The sequence below is a fragment of the Marmota flaviventris genome, chromosome 6 (genome assembly GCF_047511675.1).
Source record: "Marmota flaviventris isolate mMarFla1 chromosome 6, mMarFla1.hap1, whole genome shotgun sequence".
Lineage (NCBI taxonomy): Eukaryota > Metazoa > Chordata > Mammalia > Rodentia > Sciuridae > Marmota > Marmota flaviventris.
In genome coordinates this window covers 44,400,618-44,425,005 of record NC_092503.1, presented here as the reverse complement: position 1 = coordinate 44,425,005, position 24,388 = coordinate 44,400,618, and the positions used below count along the sequence as shown (strand labels likewise).

General features: G+C 36.8%; 2 protein-coding genes across 4 annotated transcripts in view; one reads left to right on the top strand and one right to left on the bottom strand.

The window, feature by feature from the left end:
* Nucleotides 1-24,388, bottom strand: part of Mcm9 (minichromosome maintenance 9 homologous recombination repair factor) — a 77,866-nt gene that overhangs the window by 39,376 nt on the left and 14,102 nt on the right. For 2 of the 3 annotated variants that reach the window (XR_011707706.1, XM_027953022.2), the window contains exons 6-7: nucleotides 21,483-21,608; nucleotides 19,652-19,771 (exon numbers count right to left, since the gene is read on the bottom strand). Coding sequence is in view for 2 of the 3 variants with exons in the window: in XM_027953022.2 (XP_027808823.2) it covers nucleotides 19,652-19,771; nucleotides 21,483-21,608 (246 nt within the window). In the remaining variant the exon portion in view is untranslated. Of the gene's footprint in view, nucleotides 1-5,584; nucleotides 7,387-19,651; nucleotides 19,772-21,482; nucleotides 21,609-24,388 lie in introns of those variants that run through there. The other variant, XM_071613069.1, reaches the window with a different exon arrangement.
* Nucleotides 3,498-16,204, top strand: Asf1a (anti-silencing function 1A histone chaperone). Its single transcript, XM_027953023.2, has 4 exons — nucleotides 3,498-3,990; nucleotides 9,970-10,085; nucleotides 14,124-14,300; nucleotides 15,746-16,204. Exons 1-4 carry the CDS (start codon nucleotides 3,882-3,884, stop codon nucleotides 15,956-15,958), a joined length of 615 nt encoding a protein of 204 aa, XP_027808824.1. The 5' UTR covers nucleotides 3,498-3,881; the 3' UTR covers nucleotides 15,959-16,204.

Sequence of the window (24,388 nt, the reverse complement as noted above, 5' to 3'; positions counted from 1 at the left end):
CATTTCAGATTCTTAGAAGCCCTCTATAGTGGAGACTTGAACCCCCAGAGACAAGTTACATCTTGTTTCTTCAAAATTCAAGCTGTATGCTCAATAATAGATACTTCTCTGAAGAATGGCTACACCCACTACACCACACCCCCACTGGCACAGCTAAATGACCACCTCATTTCATACCACAGAACACACTTTAAAACTCATCAATACTAGGATTAAATAAGTTTAGACTTTCAAATAAGCTTAATTCTTAGTGGGAAAAATGTACCATAGCTGTATTAGTTTGTTAGGGCTGCCATGACAAAAAACTAGAGACCGGAAGCATAAAACAATAGAAATTTATTTTCTCACCATCTTAGAGGCTAGAGTTCAAGATGAAGATGTTAGGTTAGGTTGATTTCTTCTGAGGTTGAATAAATGGCTCTCTTCTTGCTGTGTCCTTACATGTTCTTTTTTGTGTGTATGTATGCCCCTGGTGTTTATTTATAAGTCAAAATCTTCTTATTTTATGACGACACCAGACTAGACTAGGGCGCACACTAATGATCTCACTTAATTTAATCACATAGTTAAAGGCCCTATCTCCAAATATAGTCACATTCTAAGGCACTAGATGGTAATGTTTCAACATACGAATTTGGGGGAGACATAATTCAGCCTAAAACAACAGCTAACTAGGTTCATTTATTTCTGCCCTAGGCACTAATTTAGGTTTTGTTCATCTTAAAAGCCAAACAATCTCTCAGCCATTCTTCCCCTAGAAATTTGGGGCTTACATTTCACATAGCTGTCCAAACCTCTCCTGTAACCCCTTGGGTACTTAATGAATGAAAACATACATAGTGATCCATCAGTTGCAATATGGCTTGTTGTTTGGGAGTCATCAAAAAGTTGTTAAGTAACAGTTCCTCTGAAACTACAGAGATATGCTTTTTAATTTTTTTTCCCCTTAAAGCATACTGTAATTTCAAAATATCCATCTGATGAATTATTTTGGTCTTGTACATGGTGAGGAAACTATTGAAAAAAGTGCTCAAAGACCCTTTAATATTTTCAATGAGCACTAATAACATTTAAGAGAGGCAGTGTGAGAGGCCTATAATTCATTCTTGCATATTTCAGTAAATTATTATTAAGGGGCTGGGGTTTGTGGCTCAATGGTAGAGCACTTCCCCAGTATGTGTAAGGCAATGGGTTCGATCCTCAGCACCGCATATAATTAAATAAAATAAATGTCCATTGACAACTTAAAAAAAATCATTATGAAGATGTTTTTTCCTTAAATACTGTTGTACATGACATGTTTAAAAAAATTGTAAAATAAGCCAAACTAGTGGTATCCAGGTAGATCTTCTCAGTTTCTGATACAGCACATCCATCAAAACTATTTTTTTTTTTTTTTGTAAGCCTGGCTTCATTAGAAGACACCTTAGGTCAAACTGCAAAATGCATTTGTTTCTTTTCTAGGGGGTGCTAGGGATTATACTCAGGGGTGCTTTACCACTGAGCTACATCCTTAGTCCTTTTTATTTTGAGACAGGATCTTGCTAACTTGCTGAAGGTTTGACTAAAATTGCTGAGGCTGGCCTCAAACTTGCAATACTTCTGCCTCTGCCTCCAGAGTCACTGTAATTACAAGACTGCTCCACCAGGCTGGCTGCATTTCATTTTAACAAGCATATAACCTCATTTTTATAATACAAGTGAATTAGCATCTGCAATAATCAGACAACTGCATACACATTGTCACAGGATTCATGTTTCAATCTTTGAATGGTCATTTTACCTTACCTATCCAGCGTATCTTACATTATACAGCAATTTCTACTTTATCTTTACAGGCATAAAGACCAGAACTAATAAGAGTGAAGAGTATGTTGTTTATCAGCCACAGTAATCTGTTTCTATCACCAAGTATGACTTTTTTACTAAAATGTGCACAAAACACTAGACTTGAAGAAAACTTATGTAGGTCCTATTAGACTATCCAATCCATTGACAACAAAATGGCACACCCCTCCCAGTCTAATTAACTTTCTTTAACGTTGGGACACCTGATATTAGCTGTCCCACATTAACTTAGATGTTGATCAGATGAAGACATCTCATCAAAAGAATGCCTGTAATCCCAGCAGCTGGGGAGGCTGAGGCAGGAGGATCAAGAGTTCAAAGCCAGCCTCAGCAACTTAGCAAGGCCATAAGCAACTGAGCAAGACCCTGTCTCTAAATAAATTATAAAAATAGGGCTGGGATGTGGCTCTGGGTTCAATCCTGGCTACAAAAAAAAAAAAAAAAAAAAAAAAAAAAAATCTACTTAAGTATGAACAATGACCAAAGAATGACTAATTAAAATTTGGGGCACTATACAAAGAAAACACTCTTCAGATACTTAGGAAAAAATTTCACTTTGAATTTTAGTCAAGTTTAGTGGTTTCATTCATTTACAACGTTTAAGGAAAAAATGATAGTTTGTGAATAAAACTATCATAAAACAAACCTTTATGTCACTCTTGATTAGTAAATAATAATAGTTGACACACACATGCTAAAAACTGTTTTTCATAATGGTAGTCAAGCAGCATAAATGAATCGATGTTTCCTAGTTCAGATTTTAACTGGCTACAGGAAAGTAAAGGGGCCTCAAAATTTGTTTTACTGACATTTTTATTTAGTAATGGCTTAAGTTGTAAATTTTTTAAAAATCAAATGTTTTAATATACCTTTGTGTTCTCTCCATTTCCCTTGCCTACATTTGTTGTCGTTTTGGGTCTTGGACACTTCCATTTTCTTCTTTTATGCTCCCCAAATGGCAAAAACCTGGAGTGTAACTCATCATGTCTGTTTTTGTTTTGTTTTTCTCATTCTGAAAGATCTGGAATGGGAGTTAGAAAACCCAGGTGCAGCCAAGAATAACCTATTTGGATTTTCTAAGCAAAGTGTGTGTGGAAAATCATCTCCTCGCCCTTCATTTTGTATGTATTTAACGGCGCTGTCGTGCCTAAACGTAGATACTAGCCAAGAACTCGATTTCCAAAATGGCTTTGCTCCTTCAGAGCTGACATTGGTCTATAAAATAGAATTTATTTCCACTGCAACCAACCCTTTTCTCTACTCCAATTACATGATACAAGACAGCTGAGCCTAACCAAGTGTGGACAACTGAATCTGATCTGTTAAATTCAGCAGAGCCGACAGATCCGTTGCACTGATGTAAAAAGAGTGTTAAAAAGGAAAAAAAGAAAAAGGGGGGAAAAAACCCCAAAAAACCAAAAATCCTCACGGAGCACACGAGGGGCGGGATCGCGCCCTCCCGCCCCGTCCGCGCCGCGGCCACGCCCCCACAGCGGCCACGCCCCCTCCCATCCCTGCCGCGGCCACGCCCGACGTGAGGCGCGGGAGTCGCCGGGCCGGGGGCGGGGCCTGGGCCGCCCCTCCCCCAGCTGCCGCCGCCGCCGGCGGCCTCCGCGCGGGCCTCCCAGCCCGTATTCCACTCACTTTGTTCTCCGCCTTTGTCCTAATCCACACCAGCAGGTGGAGCCGCAGTTAAAGTTTCCGAGTCCATTCCGGGAGCGGGAGCCTATCTTGTTTGCCGCCGAGGCCCTCGCTGGAGGAGGAGGGTCAGAGCTCGGGTGCAGCCAATCGCGGGCAACGCTGCTAGTTATCAGAGCAGAATGGGCTGTAGTTTAGTGAAATAGGAAAGCTGCAAAACACTGTGGAGTGCTCCCGTGTAAATAAAAAGAGGAAAAAAAAGTTTCTCAAGTCGCCGCTGCACGACGTCGGGCCGGTGCCGGGGCGGGGGTCTGCGCTCTTCCGAGCGGCCGCGCGCTGGACTTTATTGTGCCGCAACAAGCCCCCGTCCCCATTGTTTGTGTTTTTTTCAAAATATGGCAAAGGTTCAGGTGAACAATGTAGTGGTGCTGGATAACCCTTCTCCTTTCTACAACCCGTTCCAGTTCGAGATCACCTTCGAGTGCATCGAGGACCTGTCTGAAGGTGAGTCGCGGCGCCGCCGCCCGCCCAGGCTGTCAGTTGCGGCTGCAGACGTTGAAAGTTTCCCGGGCCCGGCCTCGCGCGGGCGGCCGGCCGCGGCGCCGGGCGGGCTGCGGCTCGCCTCTGCGGAGGGAAACTTGAAGTTGATGGACGACGGCCACCGAGGCGCGCGCAGGTCCAGCCGCAGCCCCGGCGCCTGCCGCGGCTCAACTTGCGAGGAACTTGTTCGAGCGGAGGTAGCCATGTTGTCAGCTTTGTCTGGCGGGCGGGAGGGCGGTTCGCGGGACTCGCACTCGCGCCCGCGGCGCCCGCCGGGACTAGTGCCGGGCTGGCCCCACGCCTCGAGCTGCCTCCGCGACCCCCGCGGCCAGACTGGGCTGGGAGAGGTGTGTGTGTGGTCGCCCCGGCGAGTTAGCAGCGGAGCCATCTTACCCCAGTAGAGAATTGGGCTGGCGACCCCAGCGTCACGACGACGCCTCTGCCCCGCTGCGGGTGACGAGCACGGCGCCCCGCCTGCCCACCTTCTTGCTCCTGAGCCGAAGGCAAATCCATTTTTAGAGCTTACGGTAGAGTTGCCGTACTCTCCTGGCCGGCCATGCCCGGCCGCTCCGGGGAAGAGAGCGAGGCTGTCCTCGCGCTGATTTCTGGTTTCCTCGGCCAACCAGCGGGGAAGGCGGGAGCAGGCTCGGCCCCTCCGCGCCGCTGGCTCCCCGGGGGCCGTCCGTCCTCCCCGGCCGGTCCTCCCGGCCAGCGCCGGGGATGCTCGTGGCGCCCAGGATGCTGGCGCGCAGGCTCCCCGACCAACGTGGACTCCTTTTCCTTAGTGACGGAAATCTTCTCTCCTCTCTCTCAGGAAGAAACATATTGCTAAGATAGGAAGTTACATTTAATCCAAGAGCAGAAATAAGATACTTTAAAAAATTCCCAGGACTTAATCTCTGGCTTCTAAATAGTCCAAAAGAAGACCGTCTTCGAGAACGTGTTGAAATCTAATTAAAATAACCACATCCAGACAGATACAGAATACACCCTGAACATAAAAAACAAACGTGGGCTAGGAAATAAAAGGTAAAGTCCTGATGGCAACGCAACAGTCTTTAGTATTTTTACGTTTTAAGATCTTAAAAAGAATCTTTTTAATACTTGCAGTAGTACATACAGTATTTAGAAAGCTAAAACTTGATAATCTTTAATCTGTGCCTTTTTTAGATTTTATTAATACAATTCAGTGCTTTATTTTCAAAATCTGAGTGGAAAAAAAGTTTGACTTAAGTATTAATTTCACAGTTAAAATAGGGGGCCATCTTTGAGTTTACATGTATATTTGAAAAAATGCATTTAAAATTATTAGGCTAATCATGGCACTGTAAAGCATTTTTTCATTTTAAAAATCAGTTCTTAATCTCTAAAATGTATTTTAAGTAAGATGTTAATTTTAAAAGCAATGTGCACTCATTGCAATAAACTTTTTAAAAAGTTGTACAAAGTAGCAGTCCTCGGTACCTACCCTCCTTTAGCTAACCACAATTAACACGTTAATATGTGACTTGTTTTAATATATACATCAAGCATAAATGCATGTATTTCATATGGAGCATATTCTGAAGGATTGCTCATTTATTAAAATGTAGTAATCTATAAAGAGGTCATGGATAATAAAAGATTATTTTTCTTACTATTTTGAAACCATTTGGTTACATACGTTTACATGGTACTACTAAAAGCATTTCAACTGCCAGCCCATTTTTCATACCTAAGAGTCAAGTCATCTTTCTTCCAAACAATTGCATATACAAATGGGTAAATATAAGAAAAATATTGATCAGTCCATCCCAATTTATACTAGGTGTTTTGGGCATTAGAAGACCTTCATGTTACCAGTTTTTCGCAAGGATGCCTTCCATTTTAGGATGTTGTTACAGGGTCTTTACATGGCTAGTTTGAAACCTGCCATTTATAGAAGCCAAACTGTTCCATTTTTAACGTGGATCCTTCAGAACTCAGCTCAATAACATCACAGATTTCAAGAATACACCACTTCCACTGGTAACACTTCACATCGGGGTACCATCACTGGGCATTTATTTAGTACTTTTTAAAATATTTTAAGCTGAGTCATTGAGAAGCTGCAAAGGAATCTTTCAAAAAGGTGCCATGCTTGTGTACTCCACCTAGAGGCTGTGTGGATTAAGGAAGTTGAGTTTACTGAGCAAAGGGTTCCTTTTAGGTTCCATACTTTTATATTGTAGTCAGTTTTTAATAATCTATTCCTGAAATTAATCTTTAGAATATTCTGAAGAGAATTTATAAATTACTCTTTCTTGAGCCCCAAGCTATAATTAAGCCACCATTTTTCATACTTTAACTGGTCAAAGTCCCCTTTAAAAACTACACTATTGGTTTGCTTCAGAAAAAGCCTTATATAGTGTTTGTTCTTCAGATAATTCGCTTGTTTCTAACATAAGGCTTATGTCAGGGAGTAAAATAGTTCTACAAAATGAAAGGTCAAGATTTAAGCAGAAGTTGGACTGGGGTTGTAGCTCAGTGGTAGAGCACTTGCCTGGCATGTGTGAGACACTGGTTTTGATCCTCAGCACCACATAAAAATAAAGGTATTATGTCCATCTACAACTAAAAATAAAAAGATTTAAGCAGAAGTTACAAAGCCTTCACAAGAATTGACTGATCTTTTTACTTTTTAAGTTTGTATATCAATAATTACAGCTACTGATAGTTGAATATTTACAGAATTGAACATTGTGATTTATACTCTGAATTTTCAAGCTTATTCTAATGCTAAGTGCTGCATCTTTAAAACCATAGGTCTTTCCAATAGTTTAATTAATTTTAAATCCCCTTTGTTGACTTGCTTGGGTCACTCCCACCACCACAAACGGAGATACTTTCCGCCTGGGATTTCTACAACTGAATGAAATTTAACTTTTTATATAAATGAATAAGCTCTTTCAACTGGTAACCTACTTAAAGTAGATGACCTTATCCTTTCCTCTTTGAAATACAGAGGGCTGGATAATTAAATCTAGGTTAAAAATAATAAAACAAGTAACACTAATTTATAAAAATTGCTGGCCATTTAAAATGCAGTAGGTTCCACAAGGATCCCACAGCATAAAAACCAATGTGTAGACATTCCTTGATTTGGTTGGCTTTTACTAGCTAAGGCTAGATTATTCCTTCATCCCTTCTTACTTTCACCTCCCCACACCACCACCAATTACTGCCTTCTTTCACTATTAATTCAAGAGCTAGAAAGGTTAAAATTTATCTTCCCAGTTATGTTTTGGAGAGTCCAGACTTTGGAATTGCCCTAGCACATCTTGGATTTTGATTCTTTAATATATTGTGTAGATGAGTAGGTTAGAGTTCCACATAAAATACCTAAAAAAAAAAAAAAATATATATATATATATATATATATATATATATAGATATATATATTATATAGATAGATATATATATCTATATATTATATAGATATATATATCTATATAATAAAGCTGTTGAGGTTTTACCAACAGTTTTAAGTGGCAGAACCAGTACAAGCAGGTTTATAAATTATGGGTACATTCCCTATGTCAGACAACATGCCAGCCCCACCATTGAGTCCAAGATCCTACTGGTACAAATACATATGAAATTAACAATCTTATGAAAACCTCTATGACAATTCTCAGTCTTATCCTCTCTTGGCTAGCTTAGTAGCTTTCACATCTCTTTCAAAAGCTTCTTGGCTTTTCGGTCACCTACTTAATTAGCCACTAGTTTCCTAACCTACTTTATTGATTCTTCTTTATCCCATCAATTATAATGGCTTTATATACTACTGCCAATTTCCAAATTTTATCAGACCTATTTAGTTATCTCCACTTAAATATGTAGTAAACATCTCAAACATGTCTACAACTAACAGGGTAATTTTCCTCTCCTCCCACCTCAACCCCTGCAAAAAAAAGTGTCTCTTCCTGCTTCTGTCATCAGAATTTATCCAGGATATAACTGTTTCACATCCACCATGGCCACACATAGTCCATGATACCATAATATTTTGCCTCATCATAATTTTTTAATACTTTTTTTAGTTGTAGATGGATCTTTTTAATTTTATTTATTTGTATGCAGTGTTGGGGATCAAATGCAGGGCCTCACACATGCCACGCAAGTCCTCTACCACTGAGCCACAACTCCAACCCCGCATCATAATTTTTTGAAATAGCCTCCTGTTGTCTTGCCCCCTTATAGTCTATACTGAACGCAGCAATTTAAATGATGTTTTAAAATGAAAATGGATCCCTGTCACTTCTCTGCTCAAAACCCTTCAATGGGCCTGAAGGTGTGGTTCAGTGGTAGACTGCTTGCCTGCCATTCACAAGGACCTGGATTTGATCCCTGGCACCACAGAAATAAAGAAAACCTTTGGCTTCCCATGTCATTCAATGTAAAAAGTCAAAATCTTTTAAGTTGGCCTTCAAACCTTTGTCTTATGGTTGGTTACTGACCCCCTTGTTCATTCTGTTCAAGTCCAGCCTCACTTTTTTCTGACCATGCCAAGCATGTTTTCTCCCTGACTGGATGCTCACATTGCCTGCTTCTTCATCTCTATCAACAAGTAGGTGTTCCTGTGAGAACCCAAATGCGGAAATGTACTAAAAGTGGGCAATGTGAGTGGTCAAAATCTAGGATAGAGCCATGACATAATAGGCCCTCAACAGTCACTGATTTTTAAGAACATATATAAACCTGAAGTAGCTTTCAATTCAATAAATTGCAGTTTATAATAACATAAAAAAGTACCTATCATTTCTTTTATTAAGATATAAAAATATCTATACAGTTACACAAAAATGGCACTAACTAGATTCTCTTGTAAGTGATCCAGAAACTCATGCCTTTGGGGGTGTTTATGTGGTCTCAATGAATCTACCGTGCAGGATTCACTCATGAATCCAAGAGCAGGCCACACACATCAAACACCCTAAGAGGATGAGGAAGTCTCTTAAAGATGATTTGTATTTATAGAATTGTCTTCCTTCCCCTACTAAAGAGGAGACTCCTTCAAAGAGTAGCAGTTTTACTTATCCCTGCGTTCTCCAGAGTACATTGTAAAAAGTGTTCAATTAAGTTTGCTATTGAATTACATATCAAGTCTTAGAGTGCACCTGAGTTTGTTTTATACTCCTTGTGCCCATTGCTCCTATATATACTCTGTTGTGCAAACAGGTGGAAGGTTCTGGGTTTCCTCTTCCCAGTTTAAAGAATATATGACCTGAGGGAAAGAAAACCCTGTGGTCCTTTAACCACAGTTAGTATAGTTAGTAATAGGCATCAGTTCCAACTAAACCAGTAATGTGCATCTTCAGTTTATAGTTTCAGCCATGAGAAGTGATGATAAAACAGCTACTTTGTTTCAGTTGATGAGCTAATAAAGCCCTTACTTCTGAGTCAAAAGGGAGTTATGCTAATAATGATTTTTCTACTTGAGAGCTCTGTGCTGATTTGAATCTCACAAGATAGGCCTTCCAAAGTATGTTGAGGAGGTTGTTAAAAGATGACATGCAAAAAAGGGCTAAGGAATTCCTTAGCCAAATAAACATGGGAAGTGCTGGACTAAGGTTCCTGGTATTCTTTATAAGGGATGTCTCAGAACACAATGTTGGCATGCTTTATAAATCTTTTAAGACAAGGTGTATAGCATTTCCCAAATTTCTGGTCATGCAGTCTTTTTTTGTGAAGAGGCACTGTTCAGGGACCAGTGTTTCAGAAAAGATCATTTTGAGAAAGTGGTTTGAAGAATGAACTCTGGTAAGAATTTTATAAGAAGCGGTTCATTGCCTTTCTGGATTTTCTGCTATTCGAAATCATTTTGCAGCCAATGTATGGCTAAGTAGACATTAAAAGGGTTTTTTGATGTCATCTGGGAATGTAATTACTGATATGAAAAAATGTTTTGGTTTTTAACTCTAGACTTGGAATGGAAAATTATCTATGTGGGCTCTGCAGAAAGTGAAGAATATGATCAAGTTTTAGACTCTGTTTTAGTGGGTCCTGTTCCTGCAGGAAGGCATATGTTTGTATTTCAGGTAAGATTCATCTTAGTAAATTTGTATACCAGATATGTTTCTAAATTGACTGTCTCATGGTTCTTATCCTTTTACTTTTGTGTTAAATCACTGCTTCAACTACTTTTAATCTGCTGTCTTTCAGGCAATCTCTGTCATAAAGGGACTGCACTTCTTGGTTTTATGTACTGAAGTGATGTTAATAATATTTTGCTTCAGGGAAGTGCACAGCATGCAGTAAACCTTATACTATATGATGGCACACATAGTGATTAATCTTGGGCTCTTCTAGTAGATCAGACTTTTAAGATGGCTGTCCAGAACATGGATTCAAAACACTTTGCTAACTGGTACAGTTAACCACATAACCAGGCAATAATATGAATCAATAGTAAGGGAAACTAGACCATTTAGTAATAAACATTTTCAGTTTATGGTTTCAGCCACTAAGAGTGATGCTAATATAACAAAAACAAAAACTTTATTTCAGAATAGTCAGTAAATAAACTACATTAACTATAGATGGAGATGTGTGATATTGAGGCATTGAATTTTGAGGGGATCAAATCCAGGAACTTCTGCATGCTGGGCAAGCACTCTATAAATGAGTTTATCCCCAGCTGAGTCACTGGAATTAAAGTCCAGTGGTTTACTAAGACATCTAATCTACATACCTTATCAAGGACTACTGTTGTAAGTCCACTAGTCATTTGTGAAGAAGAAATCTACTAATATAAATTATGTCCTCAGATACCACTGACAGTATTTGGTCTGTGCCAAGGCTTCAAACATTGTCTTCTGTATGCAAAAGTGTGATTTCTTTTAATTCATGCTAAGTTGCTATTGAGTCATTTCTAAATTCTCCATGCTTCTTGGAGGGAGATATTAATAATATTCCAAAGAGAATTAGCCATAGGTGTTTTTTTTTTTTTTTTTTAAATAAACTTATTAGTTTTTGTTATAAGTATTTCTACCCAACAAAGTCTCACTGAAAAGTCTTCATCAAGATAGAAAAGTCTGGGGCTGGGGTTGTGGTTCAGTGGTAGAGTGCTCGCCTAGCATGCACGAGGCACTGGGTTTGATCCTTAGCACCACATACATGTAAAATAAAGATATTGTGTCCACCCAAAACTAAAACATATTAAGAAAGAAAGAAAAGTCTAACTTTTCCTGTCACAGACGTTCCTGTTTTCTCACTTCATAGTGACAAACCGTATTCAGTTAAATTGGCCTGGTCTGAAATCAGCAAAGAGGGATGAAGATGTGGCTTAATAATGGAGCACTCACCTGACATGTGTGAGACTCTAGGTTCAATCCCCAGGGCCACAAATAAACAGGCAAAAGAATCACTCAAACACAGTCCAGCTCTAGGGATGCCTTTCCTAAATATAGAATTCAGAGACTTGTTCTCTTAGCCTTAGGAGCTTTATATTAGGAATGCATAAATAATTTAATGTATCAAAGCAAATGGTGAAGAAAAGCTCTAAAACACATTAAAAGGGTTAAATGAGTTGTACGAGTGTATAATCTTGTGAAAAGTGGGTAACACAGAACGCCCAGTTCTGCAGAAGGAAGCACTGCCATTACAGACCTTGGTCAAACCCCACACCGCTGTGTGTGAATTTAGACAAGCTCATCTCCCTTAGAGACTCCACTCATCTATAAAATGTAGGTAGGATCCTATCTTCATGAGAATGTTATAAAGAATAAAACAGTATCATCACTGACAATCTAATTACATCTATAATTAGAACTAAATTTTTATTCTCTTAGTTTCTTGAAATTGTTATATAAAGAGGCAGGAATTGATTTGGCTGACACAAGCTTGGGGAACCCTTACTTTACTGATAGTAATTCATGGTGTAGTAAAAGAAACTTGGGTTGACATATAGTGCTACTATAAACACTTAGATAAATGCCTTGGTTTTGAAATATTATCTATTGAGAATCTTTTTTTTTTTTTTTTTTGTTTGGAACAACACTCTCCTAAGCTCTTGGTTAAGTGTTATAAGAGGAAAAAACCTCATTCAATAGTATTTCCTTCTAGTGATAAGTAGCCTTACCTTGATATCAGTGTGCATATTGCCAAAAAGAACAGATGTTTACAAAATTAACATCAACAGAAAGTGGCTAAGGTACAGTTTTTGATGTGTTTTAAGTAAAGTATGCCATAATATTCTCCTGTTCTGCTATGATTCTGCTTCAGAATTATTCAACTTGCCTGTTTCTTGAGTTGTCAAAGACTAGCAGTAAGACAGCCAGACATCTGCCTCATATTGCTGGTTGAAGGCAAAGATCAAAGATCTCTGTCCATCACTTCCTTATCCTGAATGATCTGAAAGACTTGCTACTTTCTCTAATTGAATTTGCTAACCTGAGTAGTTTAGCAAACAGATTTTTAAACAAACATGCTGAGAACCCATTTGTTGCGTGATGAGAAGCAATATGGAGGAGAGTTCCCATAGTGCTACTGAACTATTTCCCATCTCCACCTACTGCAACATGAGAAACCCTATGGGTACTTTAAAAGTAACCTAACCCCTCTGGGGAAGAGGTGTGTAAGATCTCTATGACAATCATCTTTGGGATAAGCTCTCTGTTCTCATGGTGTCTCTCCAAGGAGATCAAAAACACCTTCAAGACAGGATCTGAATAATGAATAAATTTCAAAACACTAAATGCTTAAAGCTGTACCAAACATAAGATTATAAAGATGAACTAGATGGGACTCCTGCCCTGGACAAATTAGGGAAGACTGAAGAGTAAACATAATTTGATTGTTAAGCATACAAGTACATTTTAAAAAGCTGCTAACTTTACCTTCTTGGGGCTTATAAGGATACAAATTTTTTCAGGATGTGAGGGAAGTACATTTCAGGCCAAGGGAACACTATGTTCAAGGCACAGAGGTGGGAAAGGTTATCAGCACATCTTAAAGAACTTGTTTAGTAATTCATATCTAGAACAAGAATTGAATTAAAGGAGGTATGAATGGAGTTATTGGAGAAAAATTATGAAGGATCTTAAAAATGAAGATAACCAAGATTTTGATCCCTACAAAATGGGAATAATCTATGGTTTTCAAACCAGGCTAAAGGACAGAAACAGATCTGTGTTTGAATCCTAATGCTGGCAGCAGTACAAATGATAGGCTAGAGGTGAAGAGACAAGTTAGAAGGTTTTTGCAATATTCCAGATAAGAAATGAAGACATGAAGCCAGCCTTCAGCAATGAGAGATGTTGAGAATGACTGGATGAGAGAGATAAGCATTGGCTGAAATTTTACCTAGGCCCAGGATGCTCCTTAGTGTCCTGACAACAGTAAGCTAATTTGCTGGAATTTGCTGGCTGGTTCAGGTTGAGCTCAGATGTCTCAGGTATTATCACTGCCTATGTCTTCTCTCTCTGTGGCTCCTTCCATCCAATCCATGTCTTTATTTCCTGTACACTGCTATAGATACGGCCCTAGCCTTTTCTTGTGTTCGTAGCCCCTTCTCTTCTCGTTTCACCTTCTGCATTAAAACAAGGTCTTTGATATCACCTACCTAAAACAATCTTCACCCTCATTGAATTTCCACCAATACAGGTGGTTTAAACAGCATGTTTTTATTTTTTAGCAAAGTGACTATTTACAACAGTGGATTATTAACATTTTTTTTAAATGCTGTATACATTTCATCTTCATTTTATACTAATTTACAATTAGAATATCTGTTGAGTGGGCATGAGAATATAAGTGTCCTGGTATAATAAACATTTCTTGCCAATAGGTTGTATAAAGATAATATTTATTAATTAGGTCTGTAAATTATAACCGGACAAAATTAAAATCCATAAGACTATTGATTTGATTGCTTAAGGGTACTTAATTATAGCATGGATAAATACGAGCAATATTTTTAAACTAGAAGCCTATCTCAAAAATGAACACTTGCCTTCCTAATGTGATTTCTAAGTTTCTGTTGCACCTTCAATTGATATTGTTAAAATAATGAAAACTCCAGCCTTTCATGCCATTAACAGCTTTTTTGTGTTTCTTTTCTTTTTAAATTATTTTAGGCTGATGCACCTAATCCAGGACTCATTCCAGATGCAGATGCTGTAGGTGTAACAGTTGTGCTAATTACTTGTACCTATCGAGGTCAAGAATTTATTAGAGTTGGCTATTATGTAAATAATGAATACACTGAGACAGAATTAAGGGAAAATCCACCAGTAAAACCAGACTTTTCTAAGGTAATATTCCTGTCATTACTTTTAAATTACTTATAGTTTTTTTAGGAAGTTGCTATTTCACAGTACACTACGAAAGTGGCTTTGATACAAAATAAATTTGAAGTCCTTGTGCCATCTGGGCAAAGTGATTATTGTTCCATTATCATGGATCACCTCAAACCCTACTTCCAGTGAATTACTAGTATTAATGTTGGGCAGATACCTTGATAGTCTCTGATGGTTTACAAAAATGAAAGTGCCTCTTGTAGAACCAGGCCATTGTTTATGGCTCTGTCTGTTGCATTTTTCAATGCGTCAAGATTTACCTGATTTTAACTTTTAGGACAAGCAAGTTCATATCTGTGATATTATTGATTAATCACTGTTTTTATCTATAAATTTTCCCAAAATTATAGGAAGAGATTTTCTGTTTGCATTGTATATGAATATTGTTATCTTATGCCACCTAAATGCTTTGTTTTAGTTGCTATTCTTAGAAGTTAGACTATAGGTCTTAATTTTTTTTTTTTTTTCCTTCTGTACTAGAGATTAAACCCAGGGGCATTCTACCACTGAGCTATATCCCAGCCCTTTTTCTCTTTTTCAGTTTGAGACAGGGTCTCTGTAAATTGCCCAGGCTGGCTTCTAACTTGGATCCTCCTGCTTCAGCCTCTGAGAACTGAGATGACAGGCATGTGCCACTATGGGTGGCTTAGGTCTTAAATATTTCTGATTATGGAAAACAGCTTAAATTCCATGAAGTTAAAATATGATTTAGTAGTTTCAAAGATATTTAGTATCTTATAAGTTTCCATTAGGAACCATTAGCAGTTTAATAACTGGTGATTTTGTGAGGATGCAAAGTAAGCAAAGTTAAAATGGCACTATCTGCCAGACCTTTCAAGAAAAATTTCATGACTGTGGAATAGAAAGTTCTCCTTTCTGATAATAAAGCTGGAATGCTTTTTATCCTATTTGTGGGGCCTTCCATTGATCTATTACTTATATTGAAGAAAACAAAGAAACTAATATATTGTTTCTAAGAATGAGCCATAATATTTAAAAGGTAGGAAGCCACTATAATGAAGTTACTACGTATTCATAATAATATAATATTTGGGGAACTTATTCATTTTCCTTGAAAACATCAATCTAAAGAGAGATTGTTTCAATAAAGCATCCTCTGAAGCATTCACCTACAAAAGACTTTTTCCCTCCCTTTTAGGAAATAAAGTATAGAAGAGTTAGATGGCTTATTGGTAGTGAAAGATCTATATGAATTCCCTCAGATTCTCCTTTTTTTGTTTCTATTAGGAAAATAAGTTCTTTGCCGTGGCCTCAGTCTTCGTTTATTAGTTAGGCCTGAAGGGCTTTATTTGACTTATACCTTTGTATGTGAATGTCTCTACTTTCTATGGTGATCTAACTTTCCTAGTGTTTACCATTTATATATTTCCTTCCTCTAGCTTCAAAGGAATATTTTGGCATCTAATCCCAGGGTCACAAGATTCCACATTAACTGGGAAGATAACACAGAAAAACTGGAAGATGCAGAGAGCAGTAATCCAAATCTACAGTCACTTCTTTCAACAGATGCATTACCTTCAGCATCAAAGGGATGGTCCACGTCAGAAAACTCACTAAATGTCATGTTAGAATCCCACATGGACTGCATGTGACCACCTGCCATCCCTTTAGTACAGATTAAGCTATTAAAAACAGAACTATTTCCCTGAAATTCCGTAAGTACATAGTCAAGACACAATGTGAAGAATTTGTTTAAAAACATCCTGTAGAAAGTTTATAAGAAAACCAGTATTTGAGCAAATTGTGGAATATAAATACAACTATTTTTAAGTAATTTTTTTTCTCTAATGTGTTATTTTATTTGTTCTGAAACTAATCTGATTAAAGCATATATATTATTTTCTTCTCCTTTATATGTAATTAAAGCACTTATAAAAAGGAAAATATGAATCATCAAACCAGATTGTGAAGATGTCTTAGCCTCTTGGACAATAATCTTGGGACCACTATTTTACTGGCCTTTGAAAGAACAAAGTTGACTTCAACTAAATGTTTCTTCCTGTGAAGACAAAGTGTGGTTTTAATTTAAGAGGCAAATTTCCACTGGTTAACAAAAAGGAGTCCTTAAAAGGGGAATTTGAAGTCAACTAAAAACTACCAAGAACTTTAGGTTTCAGTTTTTCCAGGCCACCATAACATCTTGTAGCTGCTATTATAGTTCATGTAATATTGGACAGTAGTTGGTTTGGTTTCTAAAATAATAACAAATGTGGCTAATTGTTTATAAGGTCCTCTGGCTATGGTTTTGGTTTTATAACAGGACATCAAAACACATGAACTATAACTCATTTTTGAACAGTGATTTCGACATATCAAGAGCATATAAACTCCCTAAGTTTAAGAACATGAGATTATAATAGCTCAAATATACTTATAGATCATCTGTTGTTGGCACTATTTATATAAAAACAGTGGATTTAGAAAGGTATATTTAGCTTTATCATAACATTAGTTACTATTTTGGAAATATCTATATTTTCACATCTATACTACTCTTTCCCATGTCCTCTGACAACTCGAGAAGAATAGGATCAGGCATATTTGTAGTTGACACATTCTAGATAGCTTTTCCAGATAACAGGTTTTTGAAAAGCAATAATGGAAAGGAATTTATTAACTAAATGGGTCAAAAGGTTATTTTTCTTTGATGACATCTAGGTACTTCAAAAAGTCTCTATACTCCATTAAATTAAAGGTAGAATATTTTCATTTGACTCTTGCTGCTAAGCAAGGTAGCCATATGATTACAGCTTATGCAGTGCCTTCATATCTAAAACTTTTATACTTCACTTTTTAAAGCTTTTATTTTGAGGAAAGGAAAAAGCATTTGTCTAAATACAGACTCTTAAGTTGTATATATTTCATGTCATTCTAAAAAAGTGAATTTGTGAAGCAAAGTTTTGCTAAATATTAAACTTTGGAATTTAATATGCCAGATTATTAGAATATTGTCCATTAACTAGTTCATAGATTTTAAAAGCAAAATGCCTCCGACTGTTAAAACTATATGAAGAAAATATCATCTTTGTCTAACTGAAATTAAAAGAAAATGTTAAGGTATTAAAATGAAAATAAAAGTAATACTTTCCAACAAAGAGCTCAGTGATTAATCTAGTAGGAATAAGATATGTTCTCATTAGAAATAAAACATATAAACTAAATCACCAAATAATGCAATCCACTGCTGACTTTTTATTCTAATTAAAAGATCACTTTGTAGTGACATCAAAGAGTTAGGTTTTTATATCAATTTGGAAATTGACAGCTAATTTTCACACAAATTTCGGACTTAAAAACAATTACCTTTTATTACCTTAAGTTTTATGGCTCTGTTAAGTTAGTTTTTAAAAAAAAATTAATAACTGAAAATCGATTTGGAATTCAAATATTAATAACTAAGAACTAGTGTGTAGGCTTTTTTCTCCCTGGTAGCCTCATTTATAGACACTATATCTGAATTTAGCTGGCAGGCTCTGAATTGTTTTTCCCGCCTTTTGATCATGAAGAATATAAACGTGAACAAATCACCTAACTGCACTGTAGAGATAAGCTGAGTAGGTTGGAGGAAATCAGGGTATCATTTGAGCTGAGAACACAATCCAGGAATCTGAGGAAGCATATGTGCATTTGTCCTTTATAACCTTTAGATTTCTATATGGTCTTATCCTGTGGTTTTAGGATTTTGGATTTCTAGTTTTATCAAAAGTCTGACAGCAGTTTTCAAATTTTTTTACCATGATCCAAAAAAAAACATGACCCTGTAGCATCACAAGTTTATATTAATTTTCAACGCATCCTTTAGTGTACCTCACTATGTGCTGCATGACTCCCTAATGGGTTGCAATAACAGTTTGAATAAAAGCTAATCTGGTCCTTTGAGTAGGTGAGAAGTAGCAGTCAATTTTCTACGATTATGAAATTTATATTCCCTCTATCAGTCTTTTTGCTCATATTTGGGTTATAAAATAGCATAAAAAAGAGGGGAAAATGCTAATGTATTTTTACAATTCACTAACACAGTGAGTTAACAGCTATTCATGATGAAACTTCCTAAATAATCTTATGTTACTGGTAGTCCACAAGATGACTTGGACTTATTTCTTGACATACCAGGTAATTAGGAAATATTCCATGTCAACATTCCACATAATTACTTGGGAAACATCTTTCTTTGTTGCAGACACCACTTTATACAGAACCCTAGAACACTGGATTGTAAAGATTCTAAAGTACACAAGTGTTCTTTATATAATCTTTCCTACTTCCTTTCAGTAGTAGGTTTGTCCACTACTTTCAATTTATAAATTTCTCCTTGTTAATGCATATTAATGTACTGTTTTATTTTAAAACTCGAGAGGCCATTTACTTATATGGGAACAGTGGAATATCTTGTTATATGATAAACTTTGAAGTGTAAGCTTCTCATAAGAAATTTGAACATAGGCTATGGAAATTAGGCTGTCTTAACAAGTAGCAAATAACAAGATGTGTGAAACCAAAGGCCCATTTTTAGAACAGGAGAAATATTCCAATCAAAACTGTAAAAATACAAAATAGCATCAAAATACATTTTTTAAAATATTTTTTTCTGAATTCCGAAGTTGCTTTATAAATATTTACATCCTATCTGCAAAGGCTTTTTTTTTTTTTTAATAATTTTTATTTTTTAATTTTGGGCGGACACAACATCTTTGTGTGTATGTGGTGCTGAGGATCGAACCCGGGCCGCTCGCATACCAGGCGAGCGCGCTACCGCTTGAGGCACATCCCCAGCCCCTGCAAAGGCTTTTAAATGTACTTGATGAAGAATCATTACAATATATGAATGAAGCACCATGTTGTATATATGAAAGTATGCTTTCCAAATAGTAAAACAGATATCTACCTTTACCAAAGAAATTTCAGTAAGAAATACTATTACCCATGAGACCTATGAACATGAAAATGACTTAAGTTCTACACCATCTATCTAATGTTTTGTTTACTGGAACTTCATAAAATGGCAAATGATATGTACATTTTCCTGAATAAATCTGTATGAAAGTAATCATTAGAAAATGAGAAAAATCATAGCAAAACTAAGATGCAAAGATAAGTAAAGGTGAAGTTTTCTAAATATTTTCTTAGAGCTACAAAAGTTGCACATTTCTTTCAATTTTTGGCAGTTACTCTTAGAAAAATTAGCTTGACATTTATCCTAGTATAGGTACCTTTTCAGAAGACATAAAGTCATTGGCAAGCTTCTCAGGAATGTTTAAATTATTTGAAATTGTCACGTACAGTACCTGCACTGGTAGATCCAATTCCTGTGGTCAACACAGATCTTGGTGTAATCTTGGCTGCATATTTGAGGAATTGAGATTTCCCTGTGCCAGGATCCCCAACCAATAAAAGATGAGGTTCACCTAGAAAAAATTAAATAAAATTTAAAATTGCTATAAAAGGATCCATGAATAAGTATAATCAAAAAGAAAATGATCCACTTGGAATGCTAACATAGTTTATTTTATACAGTGTTATTGATGTATACTTTTATGTAAAGTTCAAGAAAGGATTTAACTAGACAATCTTTAGAACAGTTAACTCTCATAGTAATAGTAATCTTAACTTGATTACTGAATGTGACATTTAAAATCTAAATTCTATTAATAGATTGCTATTTCCAGATGTTTAGGCCCTTGCTTAATTTTTTAAAAATTTGGCTTATAAAATTTCTGATTTTATTCTACCAATTTTAAATACAAACTACTGTTATTAAATCTTTCCATTCAAGTCATACAAGTATTTTATTCTATTTTTATTTAAATATTTTTAATTGTTGGAGATTTTTAAAAGTGCTTTATACTTGTCAAATCATGTAAGATCTAACAAATAAGCAAAAGCATTTCTTATTTTATGAAAATTTTAGTAGCTTAATAAAATATCTATCTTTAAAAAATAGGTGGTTGCAGTGGCATACACCTGTAATTCTAGCAACTCAGGAGGCTAAGGCTGGAGTGCTGCAAGTTTGAGGCCAGCCTCAGCAACTTAGCCAGACTCTATATCTTAAAATAAATGAGTGGGAATGAAGCTTGGTAGATCTCTCAAAATAATTAAATATTCTTATATTTCAAATGCAACATAAATGAACAAGTGACCATTCTTTGGTACTTGTTATCTCACTGACCAAATGTCTTTAGTTTACTCTAGTGTTTTCTAAATATATTAATAGACAACCCCTATTTAAGCTCAGCAATTATCAGAGTACCATGTAGATAACAGATGATGAAAACACATAATGTATACAAACCCTATACTTAGTATTCTATGCTGAACTATTTTTTAGAGTCTCTACTAACAGCCTGATTTACAATAATGTTCTTTTAGTTATCTAGTTTACTCTTTGGTTATTATGGCCCATATGAGGGACATTCAAGTCAGTTAAGTGTGTTAGCTGCAAAAGAGCTCTCTGCCATCCAAACATAATTATACACTTAGAGTAATCTTTGCTTGAATGTGTGACCTACAGCAGCATCTCATGGCAGATGGCACATTTGCTATCTACCAACAGAAGGGGAATCAGCAGGCAGATGACTGAGAGCAGCAGTCTGAGAGAAATATACCGACAGTCCCAGATGGGGAGACTGACGTGGCAATATTAAAAATGCACTATTTCTAATCTTCTTGAAGAAAGACTCAGGATCCAATAAAAATTACTAGTAATAAAATCATAAACATTTTATTTAGCGGCACCTGTATAGGGTAGATCAATACTATTTACCTATTGAAAAACTTAATTTTTTTAAATGTTTCTGGAATTTGGGAGAGTAGCTTCTGATAAAGGTGCTGAACTAAGTATGAAATACACAACAGTCAGCTTTGAAAGAGTATATTTAGAAAATCTCAAAACAGTGCTTTTACTAGGAAAGAAAAAGCCTAGCTTCTGTATTTATATGTGTTAATTTTTTTAAATATTTATTCTTAAGTTTTAGGTGGACACAATATCTTTATCTTACATTTATGTGGTGCTGAGGATCGAACCCAGTGCCCCGTGCATGCTAAGCGAGCTCTCTACCACTGAGCCACAACCCCAGCCCCTGTGTTAATATTTTTTAATTTTCAAAACAGTATACTAACCTCTGACCCTTGTTCCTGTAGCATCAGTCCTTTGAATCCCACCAGCCAGCACCATGGCCACAGCAAGCTTTACTAGATACATCCCAAACACTTGAGGGCACAAGCTGGCCAGTATTTCATTCCTTCCTGGGAAATGTAGAAAGATCAGAAGTTACCAGCAATTTTCAAGAAATGCTAACTGGAATCTCCCTTCCTATCTTAACCGACTATAAACATATTCTTTCTACTAATTTAAAATGATCATGAGGGCTGAGTCTAAATGATTAAAGAGAGCAACTGTTGTGGTTCTTCTTTTCTTATTAATGCCGTGAGAGGATAGTCTGATTTTTATTCCTAAGACCTGCCTGCTTAAATCTCTCATACTTCTGAAGAGGCACAAAGAAAGGGATCTCCTTTTCTTCCTCATCTACTACCTATCAGGCCAGCATTTCCTTTAAAATTATACTAGCTATACTTTCCGTGAGATAATTTCAGTAAACTTAATCCACTCCTAAATTAAAAGGAAAGTATTGAATGTTAAAAATGAGTCAGAATTTAACAGCCAGAAATCTTTAAAGGGGTAGTTGGAGCTTATGAAGCTTCTCGAAAAGTGGTAGAGAAGTAAAATCAATCCACCCTGCAAGTCAATTTGACATTTACTCTGAGCATTTTGGTAAATTCTTTTAATCTGGAATAGGAGTATCAGAGTATTAGTATTAAGATCATCGCAAACTATAGCCCCAGCAAATCAAGCAGGAAATTTTGAATTCTTATAATTATGTGCTTTAAATAAAAGACTATCATTGTTTTAAGTTCTGTTTTTATACATATCAAAACACCAATCTGAGAATCTCCATATCCCATTCATCAATTAGTCTTTTATCTCATCACTGACCTAATCAATCTATAATACTCCAGCAGGCCTTCCCTGAACTTTTCCATGATTTTTAAAAAATTTTTTTTAGTTGTAGATGGACACAATATCTTTATTTTACTTATTTATTTTATGTGTTGCTGCTGATCGAACCCAGTGCCTCACGCTTGTAAGGCAAGCGCTCAACCACTGAGCTACAACCCCAGCCCCCTTTCCATGATTTATGGCCCTACACACAAGGACATTTTGTATTGACACAATTTTTGTTTGTTTGTTTACTTGTGTTTGTTTGTTTACTTGTGTTTGTTTGTTTGGAGGCTGAGCATTGAACCCAGAGCCTTGTGCATACTAAGCACATGCTCTGCCCTCAGCCCAGTAATGAATCAAATTGACTCTGTCAGGTAAGCTATGGTGATTGTGACCTGGGATTGCAGAAAAGTAAAGAAACAAAAATCTTTTAGTAAAAAGGGAACCAGAAAGGAAATGGTAAATCCAGGAAGTTCATTCATTACCAGAAGTCCCTCCCTTTCCAGAGTTAACAAAGATTAGAGAAAAAAAGGTCAGGGATCTAAGCAGATAAGGTCTGAAATGAAGTAGGTAAACTGACCAGAGTCTATGGCTTACACATAGAAGGAAGATACCCAACTAGCAGGTTTAAGAATAAGTACACTGACTTGGGAGTCACCCAAGTCAACACTGTTCAAGGGCCAGCTTTGTTGAGTTGAATAAAGGTATATTTAGTAACTAACGTGCTGATGGGAAGCATATCCCAGTGGTAAAATCACAGGCCCTGGTATCATGTCTGGACTCAAACCTGAGTGCTGTTATTTACCTCGGATTTAACTCTGGGTGTTTCTCAACCTCTCTGCTCTATTTCTTTCTATGTAAAATGAAGATAATATTGGTATCTCAGAATTCTTAAGGATCAAAGGAGTTAATAAATATACAGCATATAGAAAGTTCCTAGCACACAGTAGAGACTTCTTAACCATTAATTCTTTCCTGAATTATTTGTGCTTGTTTCTGATCTCAAGATCTCCTTAATACAAAAGATACACAATGAAGGTAGAACTGGGGTACCAGCAATAAGCAAAAGGGGAAGACCATTATCCTAAATGTGTTGTCTAAGTTGAAGAACATGATTCCTTGGATTATAGCAATAGGTGCTTCCATGGCTTTACCATGGAAAATACATTAGGGTGAATACCATTCCAAAACCTCCTCCCTCCTGAAATTTCTGGTTCTAGACCTTGTTAGTGGTATGGCCATGGCCAAGTTATCTCCTCTTATGGCATGGCCCTCAGTTATATCAATGAAGAAAACCTTTGATCTAAGATAACTAAGTCACCCTAGAGAGGGTTCAGATGGCCCAACAGACCTCAGCACCAGGGTTAAGGGGTCCTTGAGGTCATTATAGGTCAGAATAAAACTTCTTGAGTCTCATCCAAGTCAATATCCACAGTATTGAGAAACAAGTCAACCTCCAAGAGGAGCAGAAGAGCAACCTCCAGCCTTAAGACGCAGAAGGAAGATGTCCACTTGGACATCATCTTCACCTCTCTTCCACCAATACACATATAGACTTTGAAATGGTCAAATATAGTGCACTGGTACCTGATATATAGGAAACTAAGATAGAAACAAGATAGGTTTTTAAATCATCAGCACAAAGCTCTTGTGAAGGTCTGGTTAGAGCACAGCATGATGACCAACCTTCATTGTTATAATGCAGAGTTGAGCTGTGACACTGAAATGAATAAGGAATGACCATATGCCAAGGAAGAGTACAAATTATTATTATAAGGACCTCATCCTAAGAAAACAATTTTGATCAAAAAGTTCACTTAAAAATATATGTGATTCTTAAAGCACTTCGTAATAAAGCCACAGTAGGGAGAACTCTGGGCTCTTTTCTATGTAGATCAAATAAAAGAAAGATCAGAAACTATTACATATGTGTTACACACTTAAGTTAAAAAAAATCCTGCAAAATATAAATTCCCATGTTTAGGTAAATGGAAGCTATTTTATGAACTCTTCATCTGTCTAGTTC